The sequence below is a fragment of the Eleginops maclovinus genome, chromosome 8 (genome assembly GCF_036324505.1).
Source record: "Eleginops maclovinus isolate JMC-PN-2008 ecotype Puerto Natales chromosome 8, JC_Emac_rtc_rv5, whole genome shotgun sequence".
Classification (NCBI taxonomy): Eukaryota; Metazoa; Chordata; class Actinopteri; order Perciformes; family Eleginopidae; genus Eleginops; species Eleginops maclovinus.
The window spans coordinates 4,366,237-4,386,308 of NC_086356.1; the positions used below are offsets into that span (position 1 = coordinate 4,366,237).

General features: G+C 41.2%; 1 protein-coding gene across 3 annotated transcripts in view; it reads left to right on the forward strand.

Moving 5' to 3' along the window:
- The window catches only part of cacna1bb (calcium channel, voltage-dependent, N type, alpha 1B subunit, b), a 126,358-nt gene that overhangs the window by 40,889 nt on the left and 65,397 nt on the right, over positions 1-20,072 (forward strand). For all 3 annotated transcript variants that reach the window (XM_063889414.1, XM_063889415.1, XM_063889416.1), the window contains exons 3-6: positions 1,456-1,547; positions 2,085-2,237; positions 6,652-6,839; positions 18,668-18,771. In XM_063889414.1, coding sequence (XP_063745484.1) covers positions 1,456-1,547; positions 2,085-2,237; positions 6,652-6,839; positions 18,668-18,771 — 537 coding nt within the window. The remainder of the gene's footprint in view (positions 1-1,455; positions 1,548-2,084; positions 2,238-6,651; positions 6,840-18,667; positions 18,772-20,072) is intronic.

Genomic DNA, 20,072 nt, shown 5'->3' on the forward strand with positions numbered 1-20,072 from the left:
AAAGAGTAATGAGAAACATATTAAAGGGAGCGTTTGGAAATCCATCACTGTCTGACGATGTGATCATTGCCAAAATCCTGTGCATGAAATATGTATGGAACAATGTACTGTATATTACAGAGCAGCCACTTCCATCCCAGCTGCGTGATTTCACCCATAACGATAATTCCCATTCCCACAGATGTGCTTTATCGGTTACCATGCCAACTGGTAACCAGGGAGCATTAAGCGACCTTTGTTGTTTTCCACTTTTTCTGTGTGTGTGTGTGTGTGTGTGTGTGTGTGTGTGTGTGTGGTATTTCTCTTTTCCTTTCAGGCGTTTGAGTGTGTGCTACCCTCCGTATAAAAGCTATTGTACCCTTGAGGATTTTCTTCCTGCTTCTGGTCTCCCGCCGGTACTTAACTCAGAGGTTTAAAAAACATACCCATTTGGGATGTTATGAATAATGTAATTTACACTGAAGTGCGTAAAAAAAAATATACGCCGTGAATCAGCAGTTTTTTGATAAGCTAAGGGAAAACCAACAGCTGGCAATTAAGTCTAATGATCAATCCACGCTCACCTCTCAATCCATCACGTCTGCAGCATTGTTTGTCCGAGAAACTCAAATACAAACCCATTTCAGTGTTGGGTTTTTTTCATAATAAGAATAAATTACCTTCCTTTTAAAAACATGTAAATCTACGCCTAAGGTGTGTCGGAATGGCCCTCGTTTTTTTTCCAGATTTTTCCGGGTAAATTATTATTATTCCCGGCTGCGGTTCTCTCCGTAGCCTCGAGCATGTTGGGTTTTTTTTCCTTAATGTTTCAGTGGAGCACTCAAGTCTCCCCCTCTGTGTACTGCCTGTAATGAGGGCTGCCAGCTGTGTCTCTGTGGCTCATACACACACACACACACACACACACACACACACACACACACACACACACACACACACACACACACACACACACACACAAGGACCTGCCACAGTATGTAGCTCCTCCACTTGTACTGTAGGTGAAAGCAGATATAAACAGCACATGATGTAATCGACACGTGATCAACCTACAGAGTGTGTGTGTGTGTGTGTGTGTGTGTGTGTGTGTGTGTGTGTGTGTGTGTGTGTGTGTGTGTGTGTGTGTGTGTGTGTGTGTGTGTGTGTGTGTGTGTGTGTGTGTGTGTGTGTGTGTGTGTGTGTGTGTGTGTGTGTGTGTGTGTGTGTGTGTGTGTGTGTGTGTATATGTATGAAAATGCTTGTCTGTGTTTTAGATATTGCCAAATTAAATTTATTTGTGTTTCGGGAACAAATGCTTCTTTTTTTTATGTGTCACTTGACATTTAACGGAAAACAGAAGCCAGTACTTTAGCAAAACCAACGAATGAAAAGAGTCATTGTAACTTGCAACATATGCTATGATTTTCAATGCTACAGTGACATGTTGTGTAACCGTCCTTGTTTGTGTGTTTACAGAATCCTGGCCACGGTGGGTTCAGACTTTGACCTGCGGACACTGCGAGCGGTGAGAGTGCTGAGGCCCCTGAAGCTCGTGTCGGGAATCCCCAGTAAGTCCCTCAAAATCATGAAAATATTTACACAAAGCATGTACCATGGACAATCTGGCTCGTACACACTGTTGATTTATTCTTTACTTTATCTGCAACAGGAAAATTGAAGCAAATAACACCCACTACACATTTTATGGAAGCATGGGTCTAAATAAAGTATTTCACGAACAGCTTTTGGGCTATTCTGCTTCATTAACATGCCTTAGTTCAGATAAACGATGAAAAATAACCCATCAAACTCTGAAGATTTCTCCCAAATGCTTCCAAAGTGAGCAAGTGAATGCCTCATTTGTATATTTTATCACAAAACTTCAGAATACTTAAAGCACAAAAATAATTGCCAGGACATTTGAGCAGCGTAACATTGCTCCAGTCAGACGATCAGAGATTACAGGCCAACTTTTACCCAATTGGAGAAATGTTGTTGTAGTCTCAGATATCAGCATTATTATGGATAAACATTAATGTACAATAAACCTTAATCATCCTTTGAAACAGCCCTGCTAACTCTCCCCTCTTTCCCCTGCCCCTCAGGTCTCCAGGTGGTGTTGAAGTCCATAATGAAAGCCATGGTTCCTCTGCTTCAGATCGGCCTGCTGCTGTTCTTCGCCATCGTCATGTTCGCCATCATCGGGGTGGAGTTTTACATGGGCAAATTCCACACCACCTGCTTCAAGATAGAGACGGGTGAGAGCCACATTTTGAAGCCAACACTGAGTTAATGCCAGGAGAAACTTTCAGCTGCACATTTGTTACGCACCAGAACAGATTTTGCATCGCATATTTATGCAGGCGGACATAAATGATTCATAAGTCGTGTATGTATGTTTGTATTCGGCTTAGGAGTGGCTGCACATGCCCAGCGCTGGCAGGCAGCGTGCCTATATCAACGCAGCAAACAAAGTGCACAGCAGAATTTCTGACAGCCATTTTTCACACCTTGATTTTGATGAATGGTATTTTTTCCACAGTCTTAGGGTTTTGATTGATAGCTTCCACAGTATCTCGATATGAGTTCTTCTGCTCCCCGCCCCCTGATCGAACGCTACATCAGACGGTGTCATTGAGGTTGAAATTCATTAGTTCTGTCTCCTACATCAGAAGGAAGTATACATACTGTAGAGTTTCCAACTAAAATCCAGCTTTACATCTCCACGACAGCCATCTTTATTATCAAAGCATCAATTAGTCAATCAACTCATTTCATTCACAACAAACAAACTAGAGATACGTGCAATAAGACAACCTGATAAGCCTTCTGAAGCTCCAGAAAAAGGGCGAAATAATACAACTGATAGTAAAACCATGTAAAAAATAGGAAGACAATCATGTATGTAGTTATATTTACAACCTAAAAACAACCAAAGAGTGTCAAAACTAACTGACGTAGAGGAGGGAGCGGCAGAAAGAAAAGCCTCCTCCCGTGTCTGTGAGTTAGCATAGCAACACAACCTATTTCTGATCAGTCACTGCCAGTGTACTACTGCAGTGGTATTATTATATGCAGCACTACAGTAATTATAGAGAACACAATCAGTGCGCTCCAATGAAATTACCCATTGTCTGAGACAGTGATAAAAACTGCTGGTGTCAGAGAGAGTGTGAAGGCGAGCCTGCGGGGCTATTGGCTGGCCCAGCTGTAAAAGTGTGTGTGTGTGTGTGTGTGTGTGTGAAGTTGTGACATCCTGCTAATGTACAGTACGTGTGTTATTGCGTTATTTTTGTCCAGAAACACAGCAGAGTTTGATTAGACTGAGCAGCACTGGTGACAACTTCTTGCCATAAAGGCTCTTTTTTGTGTGTGTGTGTGTGTGTGTGTGTGTGTGTGTGTGTGTGTGTGTGTGTGTGTGTGTGTGTGTGTGTGTGTGTGTGTGTGTGTGTGTGTGTGTGTGTGTGTGTGTGTGTGTGTGTGTGTGTGTGTGTGTGTGTGTGTGTGTGTGTGTGTGTGTGTGTGTGTGTGTGTGTGTGTGTGTGTGTGTGTGTGTGCACTGTATGTCTGAGCATGTTTGCATGTTTTTGTTTTTTCAAGTGTGAATTCATTGGCTTCCGCTTCACTTGAGTGCGAGGTTATTGAGGAGCTTGGCTTGTTTGTCTTTTGCATACTATAGGAAATTGTGTCTTCTTCTCTGTTATTTTTTCAGCTGGCGCTTTGCCTTTAGATCAGAGACAGACATTTCATATTCAGATTTGCAAGTGAGGCATTGTCTTACTGCATCTGTGGTCCATTGTATGTATTTCAAAACACAAATCTAAACATTGGTTAAAGACTGATTCATAATTCTTGTGAGTGAGTCAAGAGTCAAATATTTGAACAGAGGGAATTTCTGATATCTCCGTCTATTACTTCATGAATCCATTAAAAAAAATGACATGAATTGCTTTATAAATCAGGGTGAATGATAACTGAACATGTCCTACTGTTAGAAACCCTCAGAATATATGAAATGAAGTTGTATGGTGGTATGTGCTACTGCCTCAGAGTTTAAATAAAAACACAAAAGCATTTTTAAGAAACATTTCCGTAAATTGTTTTGTGACTAAATTTAATTATTTAAACAAAAGATATTATAACAAATACAATTACAATGAAAACAACGACATTAAAGACACTTTCCCCTTGATTTTTAAATGTTTCATTAAAAGAAAAAGCCCCAATATATTAGAAACAACACTCAAAGGAGAGAACTGAGATCTGTGTTCCTGTGCCGCCCGTGGACACTGAGTACACCGGCTGACACAGCACCTGTCAGTAGGAAGGAAAGGGAAAGGACACATTTTACTGGAGTGACACCAGAGGGATGTTGGCCGTGCAATCTGGCTCTGCAAATCATCGTTAAAACCTGGCAAGGTCTGTGATCATGGCACTATCCCTCATGAAACTCTGGGTGCACATGGCATCTGTTATACTCAGCACATTTATTCTTCATTCTGATCCCCATCTGCTGACGTGTGTTCCAGCACATCCTTTAGAATAACTCTCTGCTTCCCGCCTCCATGTACTCTGGTCCCTCCTCACCTCAAAGTCCCTGCTCAGTCAAGCACATAGTGAAACATCTCACTTGGTTAGGACACAACCGTGATAACCTTGGGATTGGGAGAAACACCATTTCGATCTCCCTGTCTGTATCACACAAACAGAAGACTGACAATACAGTTGACTTTGATTTGACTGAACCCTGAAAACACTACTCCTATAAACACATCTTTATCAAGTTTCAGTTAATTGTTTGATTCATCTACTACTTCCATTAGATGTATGTGTTGTGAGGCTTTACGACGGGGTGTAAAAACAGTTTCAGATCAAAAGAACATACTGTACATATATTGCAGTTTAAGTGTAGATTATCTTGATTTACTTCATAGCCTGACATTCCCTACTCTACTGTTTGCACTTGTATGCTCAACAAGTATGCTCCACTGGATAGAACGAAAGATGTAGAGCAAGTACAACTACAAGTACAACAAAGATCTCAGCCTAATATTTAGACTATGTTACTTTGTTGGTGCTTCAGTTTTGTTTAATTGCAAACGTACTATAGGTCCGATCTGCCCATTTTGGATGTTCCCCTTTTATTCAGGTTAGTTGACCTCCTTTACAGTCTGTGCCCACAACGTAGTTACATATTTCATAAATGTTTTGTTTTATTTGGGGTAAAAAATACCACCCTTTGAACATTTTGTCATATCTTCAATTCTCCCAGTCACTCCAATAAGGTACAACTCTTTGCCTCTGGACTTGGATGTGATGTAAACACACATTGGCTTGATCATTCATGGTCTGTGAGCACCAATCGTTTCTCCTGCACCATCAATGGAGTGGAACAATTATAATGAAATAAAACCCATTAACAGCATATTGATCTATGTTTAATAAATGGGAAAAGGAGCCAACAGTTTACCTCCAGATGTTGTGGGTGGAGATGAGAGGCTGTTGGCCGGGTGCCTCAGCTGCGATAACAGTGCCGCTCTGCTGGAGCACGCCGCTGAAAAGGGAGCCAAGCCACAGCAGAGCTCTAGATTCACCTGTCCATCTTTGTACCGGCCCTCACCTGTAGTCCCAAGCTTTGTGCAGTGACTGACAGAATGAGGTTGCAGTCACACTGTGCATGATAAGGTCCAGAGATCAATGGTCTCTATTGAGAAGAAGCAGTCTATGAGGGCGGGGCACCTGGGAGGACGTTCCTAGGCATTTTCCTATGGAGGTGTGACTGGTGATTAATTGTTAAGAGATCGTGGGCTATATCCGGGCAATATAAGGCAGCTGAAGAATGTTGCAGGTGATTTGACCCGAATAAAACATGCTTGCACTTTGGAGCACTGGAATCATTTCAGTGGCTTTACACTTAACTCACTTTTGCATCTCAATTACTCATCTTGTATTACCTTGATGCATTTTCCTCCATCCTTAGTATTATGTCATATATCCATTTTACTGTACATTATAAGCTGGACGAGCAGTGTAAGACTTTTTACTCGGTAACATTTAAAGGTCTCCTATTATGCTCTTTTATGGCATATATTATAAGTCTCAAATATATCAAAAAAAATACCAAACAGATGGTTGATTTCAGCATGTCCTATCCCTCTGTTTCAGCCCTGTTTTCGAAGATGCTGGTTCTGTGACTGTCGCTTTAAATTTGAGCTGACCTGAAGCTGGCCACACGCAGCTCTCTGTCTGAAGAGAGACGTTTCTAACGGAGAAACTCAGCTAAACGCTGCCGTGATTAAACCCCGTATTATGTTCAAACCACATCAAGCATTAGTTCTGAAACAGCCAGGAGTTCAATGTAAACCCACCCCACATTTCCGATATGACGTCATATCGGCAGCAATCTGGATCAGCTCGTTTGTACCCCCGTTTTTAGAGATGTGGGTAAGGAGGAAAAGACAGAGGGTTGTATTTTCTTTGTGAGTCTCCTTACACACCGGGGACACACATTTATGTATGAAAGACAGCATATTATTTACTTAAATTCCTTAAATTGTTCTTCTTTTGTGGACTCTTGGTCTTTCCATTAGACATATAAGAAGCTGTTTAACATGTAAAATGCCCTGAACATGAACTCATTCTCTTTCCCTTTATTATTCTTCTCTGTGTCAGGTGAGAGAGCAGCAGACTGGCCTTGTGGTCTGGAGCCCCCGGCCAGGTTGTGTCCCAATGGGACCCAATGTAGAGAATACTGGAAGGGACCCAACTTTGGCATCACCAACTTTGACAATATCCTGTTTGCGGTGCTGACGGTTTTCCAGTGCATCACCATGGAGGGCTGGGTGGACATCCTCTACAGCGTGAGTCTATATGCCCTAAAAAACTCCAGTATAAGCTTGATTTTCTGCCGTCTGTGTGTTTTTCGATCAAGTTCTACATCAACATCTTACATTGTATACTCTACGTTCAGCTATTTTCCACTTCCTAGCACTTCCTTAGCTTCAGGATGTCCTGTTATTGTTTGGTTTGTTAGTTAATGTCTCTGATCCGTGTATCAAAACAATGACCTGCCATATTGTTGTGTATATTCATGTTCCTAAGAAATGTATTATTCATGATTATGGTGCCTCCACAAGCTTCCAATGTTCCCCTGGACAAACGCTATGAGAATACATCTTGAAATATAAGGACTGAATGTTATTGATAGTAGTCATATGCATGGCTAATCGCAACCGTATGAAATAATATGAGAACTTTCTATTTCCCCAGATGAGCAACCCTTTTTAATTAGACAACTCGTGAGCTGTCTCCTTCTGCTGTTTTTCTAATGGGCAGATTGCCGTTCAGTTTTCTTGATGTTTTGATGAGTTAAACCATGTTGATTAAATTACCGCATGGCTCTTACTCAAGTGCTACTCCCTCACCTAACAATGTTAGCTCTACCATTGACAATAAGTGGTTTGGAGGATTACACTGAAGAGATAAATGTTGTTTTTGCCAACCGCCAGTTTATTATTTTTAGATAATTATCATTTTAACATTTTGGAGCCAGCAGGGGTGTTTTGAACTCATAAAAGCATGAATATTTCACACACAGAAAGACTTATTTGAGAAAACACTCTTTTTCCGCCACCGATCTGCTTCACATTTATATAAAGATACATGTTCAGGCCTGGAAGCTGCCAACCTTTGGAGGATTGTTGTTTTCGCTGAAGGGCACCGCAAAGGCAGTTGGTCATAATCCTTCATTTTACCCGCTTAGATTTTAAATACCTGTCAATGTATTAACCTGCGAGCCATACAGTATACGTGCATGTATGTAAGCCAGCATGTTGCCTGAAGCACAGAGGCTGACTTCAGATGTGCCAGTTCTGGTTCTGCATGAATGAATCAATGTTAGCAGCAGTGGCACAGGAGACACACTGTACCTGTCAGGTGTTAGTCTTGATGTACTGTTTGTATTTGATATATTCTCAACCAAAAAATGGCATCTCAGTGTCTCAGTTCACTCAACTTAAGAAAGAAAGAAATACAAAATTGGAAACAAATACATAACATGTACAGAAAACATATTAATGGACTATAAACAATATGAGGAACATAAACCATGATCAGTTCAAATGCACGACACGATGCACGATAGGCGTCATCTGTATACATTTGGAAATTCAGATGGAAGCCTCTGTTTGGGAGCATGCAAAATCAGAAAAGCAGTGGCTCTATGACAGAGCCTTGGGGTGCCCCACAGGACAATAGTAAATGTTGTAATTAACAGTAAGTGTCCAAGTGTGGCCACTTTCAATATGCAAACCTACCTCATATTGAAATATTGAATAGAGCCTAACTGAAAGCTAGGCTCTGTGATTAAATACGAAGAACATGCAAAGACATGAAGGAAATCTTCTGCTGATTTTGGGCGGCTTAGATTGCGATAACTTGTCCTTGGCATCCATTTGAAAATGTTTCTTCGTTAGTGGAAAATGGTATCCTATCCGAGGCATATGACACCACTTCATTATTGTTCAGAGACAGGATGATGGAGGAAAGCTTTTCTCTGTATAATCTGTACATGTGACTAGATGCGCCTGTCCACAAAGAGGAAACGTGAACGCCATTTGTGTCTTAAACAACTGGGTCACTGGGACGACCCCTCGAGCTCTACACATTTTTAGGACCTTTTCTCCCTGCCACTAACCCCACTGTTTTGTTAGCTAAATGCCAGCACCTCTGTTTTTTTTAGAGGGCACCCAAAAGCATGATAGTGCCTTTGTAAAACCCCTGCACACAAAAAGAAAAACAAGAATCCCTTTAGGATAAGTGGCGGCCAGCCAAGCAGAACTAAAACGTCTCACATCGGCTGTCTGACTTCAAGCCTCAAGTGTTCATCTGAAGACAGAAAACCTTCCCAGTATTTAAAGAGTAAAAATGTGATGAAAGATGTGACCTTGGTGCAGGGACACTTTCAGATGGTTTCAATAATGAAATACAGTTCTAAGATTAGATTGTTGAGAACGTTGGAAACTTTATTACACCTTTCATTTTTAGTATTTCACTATTCCGTCCTTTACATTAATCTTCTTCTTTTCATCTGAAAAAACCTCCCTTGTTCCTTCCCCCGTGTACTTCCCTTTTCTCACCACTTCATTGTTTCCTTTCCCAGGAGATAGCAGCTGACTGGCACTACATTGTGAGCCACTTTCAGAGCCATCCTTCCTCCTCCGTCTGCTTCTCGCTCTTCATCCCTGTCCAAACACCTCCCGTAGTTTTTTCTGGCTCATTATCCTAAGCGATTCAGACATACGTTTCTAAGATCGGAGAAAACCTTTTCTCTCAGTTGGTACTCTTTCTTTGTTTTTGGTATTTTGCTTTTCCTTGCTCAAAGTCATTCCTTTGGATCCTTCAGTTACTTATACTGCAACCTTTTTGAGTCTTCTTCCTCTGCTCATCCAACCTGCTGAATTTCACCATCCTAAATATTATTCACAAGTCCCATTGAGGCATATTTAGTCTGTTTTGATTGGTGTCATTTCCGTGCTCAAGGTTTTACTTCACCACACGCGGATGATGTTGAGCTCATTGGAGAGTGTTTTCACAGTCCTTAAAATAGTTTCCCTGAGGTTTAACACCTTGCTGACCATCTGTCTGTTGAAACCATGGAAAGCAGTGGTTTGTGACTGGCTGACAGGTGTCGAAACCCATGAGCCCAGTATATCTTACAGCAGGAAGTTGCTACTGCTAATATTTACGCTCATTATCAGTGGTGAAACCGAACCTATATGTGGGTTTAACCTGATAATTCTGTTAGCAGAATATTTCTTGGGGAGCAAGAAGTCTCGTGTTCTGTTCAATTAATATATGAATAACATATATCAATATATAAATGCAGAGGCTGTAGTAAACATGATGCAATTTCCTTCACAAAAGTGCTGTGGTTTGCATAGTAAGAGTGGTATTAACCATTTCAGGTTTCTCTTGAAACCCATTGGTTATCGTCTGTCAACAAATCTTTTTATATTAGCTTAAAATCAGCTTGAAACCAGCTAATTGTAAATGTACCCGATATCAGAAGTCATCTCCCAATTCCATTCTTGTTTTTAAATTTGCTAATCAGACTATAACAAAAATGACTGCACGGAGAAGGAAGTGTTGGCCCTGATATTGGATAGCTACACAGGATCCCCCAAGGGTTTGGAAATTGCTAACAGGGGCTGAATCATTGTAAGCCCAATAGCCAATGGGATTGGAGGCACCTCCTGAAAGTACCTGTTACTAACCATCCGAGCAGAGCCAAGATGTTCCACCAAGTCGTCCAATAAAGAAATAAAAGATAAACCATGACGGCGTTATTTAGTGGAAAAGTGCCATAGGTGTATTTGTGTAGACGCTATGGAGCGTACAGGCATGACATGCATTATCATCCTGAATCTACAAATGTACATGCACTCTTGGTACAGAAGCAGAGGGGGGGGGGGGGGAGGGCAACGTCTAAAGCATCATGGCTCTGGGGACACTGTGGCTTATATACTCTCCTGTAACCTAGCGTTAACCCTGCAGATTGATGACTGTATGCTAACTCTGCCCAGGGGGGAATGCTCAGACCTTCCTCTCTAATGGAGCAAAAGAAAATACAGAGTACCCCTCCCCGTCATTACCATCCTGCCCCCTCTTCTTCTTTTTATTTCTTTATTGCCTCCTCCCTGCCGTCCACCCCCACCTAATCCCCTCATAACTTCACCTCCCCCGGCTAGGCCACATCCCAGGATCCTGCGGTCTCCCAGCAGCTGATGTAGTGAAAAGATGCACTGCTGTCTGCCGTGTTATTCCTCAGCTTAAGGAGAAAATGAGGGTGCAGTCAGACTGACAATATGCCTCTGATGGTGGGAGCGTGTTGTTACAGTAACCAGCGATACAACTCAATACAAACAGTCCAGTTTGAGAGCAGAGTAGAAGACACTTTACATGGTTAAACCCTAAGATAATTGCTATCTGCAAACTAAGATTAAAGGCAGAGGAAAAAGAAACTGAGCCCAGATTGAGAGTAACTATTTATGAAGCGTGATGAATACATACATCCTATCAGAAACAAAATAAGCAGATTGGTTTGATTTTTGTTCTGTAATAAGAAAACATATTTGACAACTTAAGAATTACAATAAAATCCAACTTATAAAACAAAAATCCTTGCCAAAACTCAATTCTACGTTTAAATAAACATAGATCATTAATATTAAATGTCACCATACAAATCAAATCAATCTCTTTTTTTCCAATAGTTCTGGTTATCCTAAAAGGAAAATCCAATAAATCTATATTTGAACATAATGAGAAACGTAGAGAGGCTGACAGATGCTGTTTTTGGCCTGGGACTTAATTATTAAAACCGGCCTTCCTGTTTCATAATTAATGACGTCGCCTGGTCCTGTAACAACATGACTACCAACCTCTGCCCCCTACGTTTACTATCTTGGATAATGTGTTTGGTCTGTCTGTTTTCTCGAATTAGCCTCTTGTTTGTTATGCTCATTTACGACTGTGTGCTCAAGGACTTCTTGTGGTGGCGGTGATTCATAATTATTGGAAAAACTCATTCTGAGACTTTTTTACACCATGATTCACTGCTGACTCCTCTTCACCAGCCTAACAACAAGCCTTACCCGGTCTGAGGCCAGGCGCCACGGTAGTGAGGGGGCAATATTCAGCATGATCACACCACGTGGACTTCTGTTCTCCACTGAGAGCCTTTTCCTAGTTTAGTGCCGTTTGATAATCGTTAACGCTAATGTCTTGTGGGCTGCATTGTACACAAACGAACCAGTAGACTATTCTGGTTCCCCTTTTATCAGAATGAATAGGTAACGTAGAAAGTACAAGGTGTTCTAAATGCTCTATTTGTGAGTCAATTGCATATCCTTGACAGACTTTCCTCAACAACAGAGAGTACGTGGTTTGATCCTGGTTATGTAGGCAATTACCTGCAGCAGAATTAGCTCCTCTTAAGGAGGATGTGGCGTCATCGATGTAACACAAGAGTCTGCTATGTTGTCCTGTCTGCTTGCAATGGTGTTAATGAGTTCATTTGAACTGCAACCACAATCAATCTGTAAAACTAACCAAGCCTAACCAAAGCTTGACTACAGAGATGGCAGGTCAGAAAGGCTTGCACATTATATATATTTGGAACATTATACAAGAGGTCAATTTGGATTGCCTTAATCATTTCCGTCGATAAGTTATTTAGATTTTCCGGTTGTTGTGTGACGTCTATATTTTCAAAGATGCCATTCAGCACCCGCTGCATTCTCATTGCACTCAGTGAGGATGTTCATTTTGGGGGCAATGTACTCTCCACTTGGTGTGGAAGACAGAGAGCCAGCACGTCCTGGTACACGATGACATTTTTCATAACCAGTGAGAAAGCCTGGGAAGGAGAGAATGTCACCAAACTCAGGCGATGCTGCTTCTTGATGCTTTAATCACGAAAGGAGCAGAGGAAATGTGAAGGCAGTGCATATAAAGAGCGATTTCAGCTTATGCTAATAATCATAACGTTGCCAGCCGCTGCGGAGCTTTTGACTCGAGGAAAAGTATCCTCCCATCAGTGTCGTCTTTAGCGGCTAAACCGCACAGTGGATGTTACAGATATGCGCCGCCAAAACAGCTGGAGGCCAGATTATGGGGGAATTTGCTGCCAGAAGTTCATACTATATCCACACTGGGAAAAATAATAAGGATCATCCAGCCAAATTATTCAGTCATTTGCTAGATGTTCCTTCATAGGTTCCCCCCTTCCCCTACATCCTGTTTTGATCATAACAGTCAGTGTTCAAGGTGAGATGCTAGCATGAAGGCATGATCATTTCCCTTTATGAGCGACACTATTGTTATTTCACACGACAAATGATCTGAATTGCTTGTGGGCCTAAACTGAACATGCCATGGCATTTGTCTGTCTCCTGTTCCAGACATGTCCACCTTCATTCTCACCTTCAGATTCCATATCCGATATTAATGCCATGTTATCACCAGCCGGCAGCAGCTAGATTAGATCCGACTTGTTCATTCTGGCATCCTTTTCTCATTGGAGTCCCTTTTTGTCTTTCTTTGGTCAAGCATTCAGACTGTATATCATGGATGTTTGGATAAAATCACTTGGTTAAAGTCAGTAAGAAACGAAACAAACAGATGTGTGATTACTTGCCGTCACTATGGAACAGATGCTAATGGGAAGTAAATTCCTCTTTCATTGAGTACAGTTATTCCCGATCATCAATGAAGGGAGGAGGTCATGGTGCATTGATGGATGTATGGGGCTTACTTCACTTACATGCATACATTATTTAAGCAACATATAATGAGGTGTTTAGAGGTTGTATTCTTTTAATCTATTTCTTTTAGATCTTTGACTCTCTGAAGTCTGTTTACTGGTACAGTCCAGTTTGTTTAACCTCAGACCTCTGCAAAGCCTAATTAATTGAGTGATGATACTTGCCAATTTTAGTTTCAATTAGGGCAGAAGACAAGTTGAAGCGAAATGCCAGAGGACATTAAAGGCCAAACACTTTCTAAAGCAAAAAGAAAGCGAGTTAGGCTTGCCTACGTACATTTTCTTTTACCTTCATGAACTTTAAAATGATTTTTAGAGCTCTAACAACTCATAACTAACACAGCTCAGGTAACATTTTGACTATGGTATGCCAGCAGTGATCTACAATTGACAGCAAAGGGCTGCTACAACATTCAGCTGGGAACAGACCCTGTTGTAGATGTGTGTGTAGTGTTTCAGCGTTGATAATATGGCCATCTTCGTTTCATGCCCTGTTACGTTATTACATTTCCTCTGTCTCTCATGGAGACCTAATGGCTGCCATCAAATTAGATGCGGCCCTAATTACCTCTGCAGTGTCATGTTCAGGCTGCAAGAAATATACTTGTCACTTAACACTGCTTTGCAAAATCTTGTGTTTTAATCCCGTAAAATCTTCCCCAGTCAGCTTCCTACGTTAGGTGATGGGATCTTAAATGAAAGCGTAGGAAAGCATGACATTTGCTTAATATTGATTTAAAATATTGTTTCTTGGCATCCCTCTTTCGAGATGTGAGAGATGTGTGTGTGTGTGTGTGTGTGTGTGTGTGTGTGTGTGAGAGATGAAAGGGGTCACAGGCTCTTTTTCTTCTCACTTCATTACAGCTGTGAGCCACAGAGGCAGGCGCACCTTGACCTTGTCATGGCGACATCTTGTGCTTGTCAAATCCTCGTAAAAATAGAGCAGAGAGGGACAGTTAGATACCGTGTGAACATTCAGAACTATGTCAACGCATAGGCTTTTGAAGTTTAACAGACATTCACTGTATATACCGTCCTTCTTTCAATCTCACTGGTCTGATTTGATGTGAGACTCATACTTGTCGAGTACTTTGAAATGAAAAGAAATGTGTGTCCATTTAAGAGGCCAGCCTATTAGACTAAATATCACCAAAATTAGCCTGCAGCAAATTAATTCACCTTCAAAAGAGCAAAAAAAAAATGCTGTCTGAGGGAGATAAGAGTCTCGAGTTGAGTTCAAACGGTTTGATATAGACTTCTGCTTTCTGTTGAGCAGCTATGGCTGATGTTGTGGAGGTTTCAGGACAGTATGGAGCTGCACAATTGATTCAGAGTCACTGTCTTTATTTCATCAGGCTTCCCTCGGCATAAGAGAAAACGCGTGTGTGTTTGTGTGTGTGTGTTTGTGTGTGTGTGTGTGTATGTGTGTTGGCAGAGCTGTAAGCAGAGAGTGGGAGTACACTGTCACACCACAACTGCATGATGTATGACTCCAAATTATGTGGCAGCATTTTCTTTTTTCCTCACTGATCATTGAGAGCAGAAAGCGAGCGATGACTCATGGGAATAACAGAGGTGGAATAACGTTATCAAGTGAACTCAGAAAAACATCAAGCTCAGTGGATAGAAGTCACTAAAGTATGCCTTTACATATCTACGAAGTATAGGAGGAGTTGAACTAGTTGAAATCTTAAGCATGATGCATCTTGAGTTGCTTCATAAAGGTTTATTTGGATTGAGTGTCTCTCTGGGACATGTCTCCGTGCTTTAATGTTCAAAAAGCTCTTTATTTTTCTCATACTGCCTGTGCTGCAGCACCTCTTTTCACCCTCTGTCTGAAACCAGAGCCCAGTCTGCTCTGATTGGTTAACTGGCTGGCTGTGTTGTGATTGGTCAACCGAGTAGAGATGTAGTAAACGGAGGAGTCAAATGGTGGTTTTTCAGGCAGGGGTAGGAGTGTGTGGTAGAGAAACTACCACTTTGGGACTTCAGCCTTTGCAGACCATTTACATGCACAAAAGCCTTTATCAAACACTACAGAATAACAGTATCAGATCGTTGCCAAAAACAATATACCTTACGCTCATTATAATAACTACTTAAACAACATACGGGGTCATAAGAAGAAGCGGTGAAAGGCAAAATATTGCATCAGCAGTTTTGTAATTTACTAAATGAGTCAAGCCATTACGTGTCCTGTGTCTGCTCTCCTGCTCTGCACACTGTGGCTTAATCTCATTAAAGGTGGGCTCTGAAACAGATCTGGGGGGATTGCCATTTGGAAAAAACAGCAGGATTTGGAGACCAGATCTTTATATCTGTGGAATATAGAATATGACATCCTTTAATATGTTGCATTTCGTATAAAAGGCTTAAAGCAATTAAAGTACAAACAGAAAACGTGTATTCCGTCCTTCAGTTTGTGAATCTTACCTTGGCTAGCTTGGTAACCACTTCTTTGTATCGTATAATACACCCATTAATCAGCTGAGTAGAGGGCCACATTATTATTTCGTAAACACATTATAAAGTAGCTGATTCTAAAAATGTAATCCAAGAAAAACCTGCAGCCAAATGGAGAGAGAGAGTTTGCAGGAAACAGGACTCAAGTATGCAAACATCTTATATAATATATGGATTACATGTAGATGGAAGCACAGATGTGTTTTGCCTGACGGTGCCAGGGGCTGTTTGTTATATAGCATGTTGGATCACACCCTCCATCCAGAAGTGACATACTATAAATTGAAGTGATGGATGTCCTTCCGTGCTGCCCTGGGGCCACGGTACAGGTGTTCTCTTCTATTCTCTTCTCTACTCTCCTCAGAAGATATATACATTGGTGCTTATGTCACAGTGTTTATTGGTAAAAGTAACATTTAAAAATAAGAAGAGTGAGATTCCTAAATCTCCTCTTGGAATAAAATAACCAAACCAATCTGTAATGTCCTACACCAGATTCTTCCTGCTCTACTGCTTAAAGCCTCTTCAAACTGAAGTCTGAGCAAACCGGCAACTGTGAGGCCACCGCAGAGACCTTTCCTTGTTTCTGAATCTGAAAAACATTTGCACAAGCTCAACTGAACTCCCCTGCCTGAGCAGTCAGCTGAAGAATTAAGGGTGCATCAACAGGAGTCTTCCCTCCTCTCCAGCTGACTCTGGAAAGCTGACGCGACAGAGTGCATTTCTACTTAATTGTCTCCACAACAGGCATCCAGATTTCCCCAGTGAGTAAAACTGCAGGCTGTAATGCAAACTTCGCTTTAGGGTTACTGTTTCAACACATTTGTTTTCAGCGGACCATGTTTAGGAATCCCTGAAAATGACCAGGAGACCGTCTATTTTTGGGGACGTTTTGGACTGTTTTGTAATAACGGGCAGTCCCCGAGTCTCTGCAGCCATCTGTCGCCCTAAAACCTATTCATGTACGGTGTTTAACAAACAAACTGTAAAAGCGCTAGAAGGGTTAATAGACCTAATTTTGAACATTAGGCAAAAGTTGTTCCCCTGTTCTGATGCTAATTTAGGCTTACTACCTCCTGACTCCACCATTGAACATTATGAAGCGACATGAGATGAGATTATATAGATCCTCTCATCTCACTTTTGAAATGAGAGCATATTTTCCAAACCATTTCCTTATGCTTCATTGAATTGAACTGAATCAATAGAGACAGGAGATGGGAGGATGCTCATGTAAAATTCATAACAAGAGAATTTAACTAAATGTTTGGAGCAAGAGGGAGAGAAGCAGACGAGATGTTAGACTTGAAAAATAATTGATGAAGAGCAACAGAGTAAAGGCAGACATTTATCCTGGTGTGTGGGCTGCTGCTCCTCCGGGGGCTGAGACAGAGGGCGTGCCACGGTATACGTGTGTGTGTGTGTGTGTGTGTGTTTGTGTGTTCATCTTACATCTTCGGACGCATAATATAGATCTCCTGCCTGCTGATTCAGCCGCCCTGAACCTCCCATCACAATTACAGGCAGCGCGTGGCAGCGCTCCGACACTGGCGTCTGCAAAATGTCACCGTGCCTCACACAGCCCATCGCTCCGCGGGCTGTCCCCCGATAACAGAACGCTGTGTGTGGAGGCGCTCCCAGACACGGAGGGCGCTGACTCCCACAACCCCCCCGGGAGAAACGAGCATAAATATGTGGCTTGCTGCTCAGTCTGTGCAGAAGTACAGAATCAGTAGATAAAATGTACAACTCAGTTTTAATTGCTGTAATGGAATGTTTGGCAACTTGGACAACAAGCTGAAAACACAGCTTAGACATACTGACACATACGAATAACTGGCTTTCTTTTAGGCAAACGTTTGTTCACTTAAACGGAGCAACATCAGTCTTCTTTAGGAGTGTGTTTGTGATGATTCTAACTTTTATATGTCCACTTCTTTATAGCTCTTTTAACTCCTCAAGAAAATATAATTTACGCACCTAACAACTCAGGCTCTTATTGACTTTATTTGGGACATTTAGATCACAAATCCAAGGGTTTTTCTTTGTTTATCCTTAAAAAACAGCTTAACATAGACACCGTGTGTATAGAGAATATTATTTAAGACATTTTGTTATTGAAAGAATCACCTTCAGCTTCAGGATGATATATTTAAGGACATATGGGAGAAATAGAAAATGTGTATATCCTCAGAATAGCCTTCTTAAAAAAGCATTATGACATGCAGCAGCGTGCGTGTGTGTGTGTGTGTGTGCGTGTGTGCGTGTGTGTATGTGTGTGTGTGTGTGTGTGTGCGTGCGTGCGTGTGTGTGTGTGTGTGTGTGTGTGTGTGTGTGTGTGTGTGCGTGTGTGTGTGTGTGTGTGTGTGTGTGTGTGCGTGCGTGTGTGTGCGTGTGTGTAATTGAACCAACCTCCAACCATGACGGCTCATTTTTGGAAGACTGACTCATCACAGCTGATTGTCTGAGGGACAATTTATAGGAACGGATGTTTCTGATACGTGTGTTGAATGAAACTGTTGTTTTCCCGTGATAGCAACATTTTTTGCCGGTTTGTTTGGAAGCGTACAGAAATGATGCAGAGACTTTTAATTGCTTTTTTCCAAAGTTTTGCTCATTCAGCCCGGTTTATAAAAAACAAAAACACACTGGTTTTCACAGCTGTGGATGGGAAATAGGAAAGTATTATGGGACATATTCAAACACTGTCAGCTCAGACTGTTTCTATGTTTACAAAATCCCAATGACTTTTAGTTTTTAGCTAATTGGCAATGTCTTACTCGCACATACGTTATTTAAACAGGATGGAAAGGAAGCATATGACCATCCTGTTGTTTATTTGCGTGGGTGACTTTACAATAAGCTATCCTTTTTCCTTCTGTGTTGTTGTTGTGTTTCCAGACCAATGATGTGGCGGGGAACACCTGGAACTGGCTGTACTTCATCCCTCTCATCATCATCGGCTCCTTCTTCATGCTCAACCTGGTGCTCGGTGTCCTGTCTGGGTAAGCTCCCTCTGATCACAGGAACATATTCCCGGTCTGCTCGCATTACATGTAAACCCAATTAAGCCTAATGACTGATCCAACATTGGTTTTTCATTTGTTTAAAGGACATGTTGGATTTGTTTTGCATTGCTTATATGTGTTTGAAAAAGGTCTGACAATAATTAATGAAATACAAAAAGATTGAGAAAAAACTGGGTAAAAAAAATCTGATTTTAGATTTGAAGTTGAAATACGTTAATAAATTTGGACTTTCTTTCCAATTTGATTTTATTTATTTCGGAAAACATTATCTAGGCTTAGTTTTGGGGAAATGAGAACATATTTTGAGGGAACTTTTATTCTACGAAGTTATAAATTGAAGAATTTGCGAATACTTTTTATTTCGAGTAGTCACATTATTGGCAAGGTTGGACTTTTGTTGATATTTTTAACTTCCTTTTCCCCATTTCTTTTATTTGTTCACCTGCAATGGCCAATAAGCTTTTCGAATCTCATTTGAGAATACTTTAGAAATGCATCTGAGGGCCCTTTTGTATTGGCTTCGGCTACCTGCCTGATTCCCACTCAGTTTACTGTCCAATCATATGATAGGGATTGAAGACAGTATCCCTCCTGTCAGTTAACTACCGTGAAGAAGATAATCATGTCGTGGCTTGTAAGAAAAATAACTAATGAAAGCTGAAGTCATCTCGCGCTTCTCCTTTTTACTTTCTGTCCTCTCATCATCTGTCCCTGTCGTCCTCTCATCATTAAAGGCCTCGCTCTGGGGCTTTAATCATCCTGCGGCTCCGTGCCGGTGGATCTGACATCTGTCCGTCTCTTTGTGTCCGAGGCAGCACGCTAAGAGCCTTCCCTCACCTGCTGTGACTCCTTCTCTCCCTCCAAAATCGCACTGAAAGCAAACTTGTGCATATCAATGAAACAGACTTTCAGCAGAGGTCAAACAAAGTTCAGCCCTTTAAAAGTGGCCATTATTCATTGATTTCTTTCATGGAAATAGTTTATAGATAATAGTCGATTGGATTTCCAGTTTCTCTGACTTTTTGTTAACCTTAAGCAGTTTTTTTATTCATCCAGCTTTATTTTACTGTAGTTAATTGGTGTATTACCTCAACCAAGAACATTTAGAGTCATTTGTTTGTCCAATGGCAAGATATTTAAAAAAACTGTGAAGCAAAGGCTAAGGAAGAACCCATAAAAACGTATTCATCACTCCCATTTACTTGGTCTTCTAGTTCTATCTAGTCATTTCTTTTAATTGACATCCCTGAGCATATATCGCCATACAGTATATATTG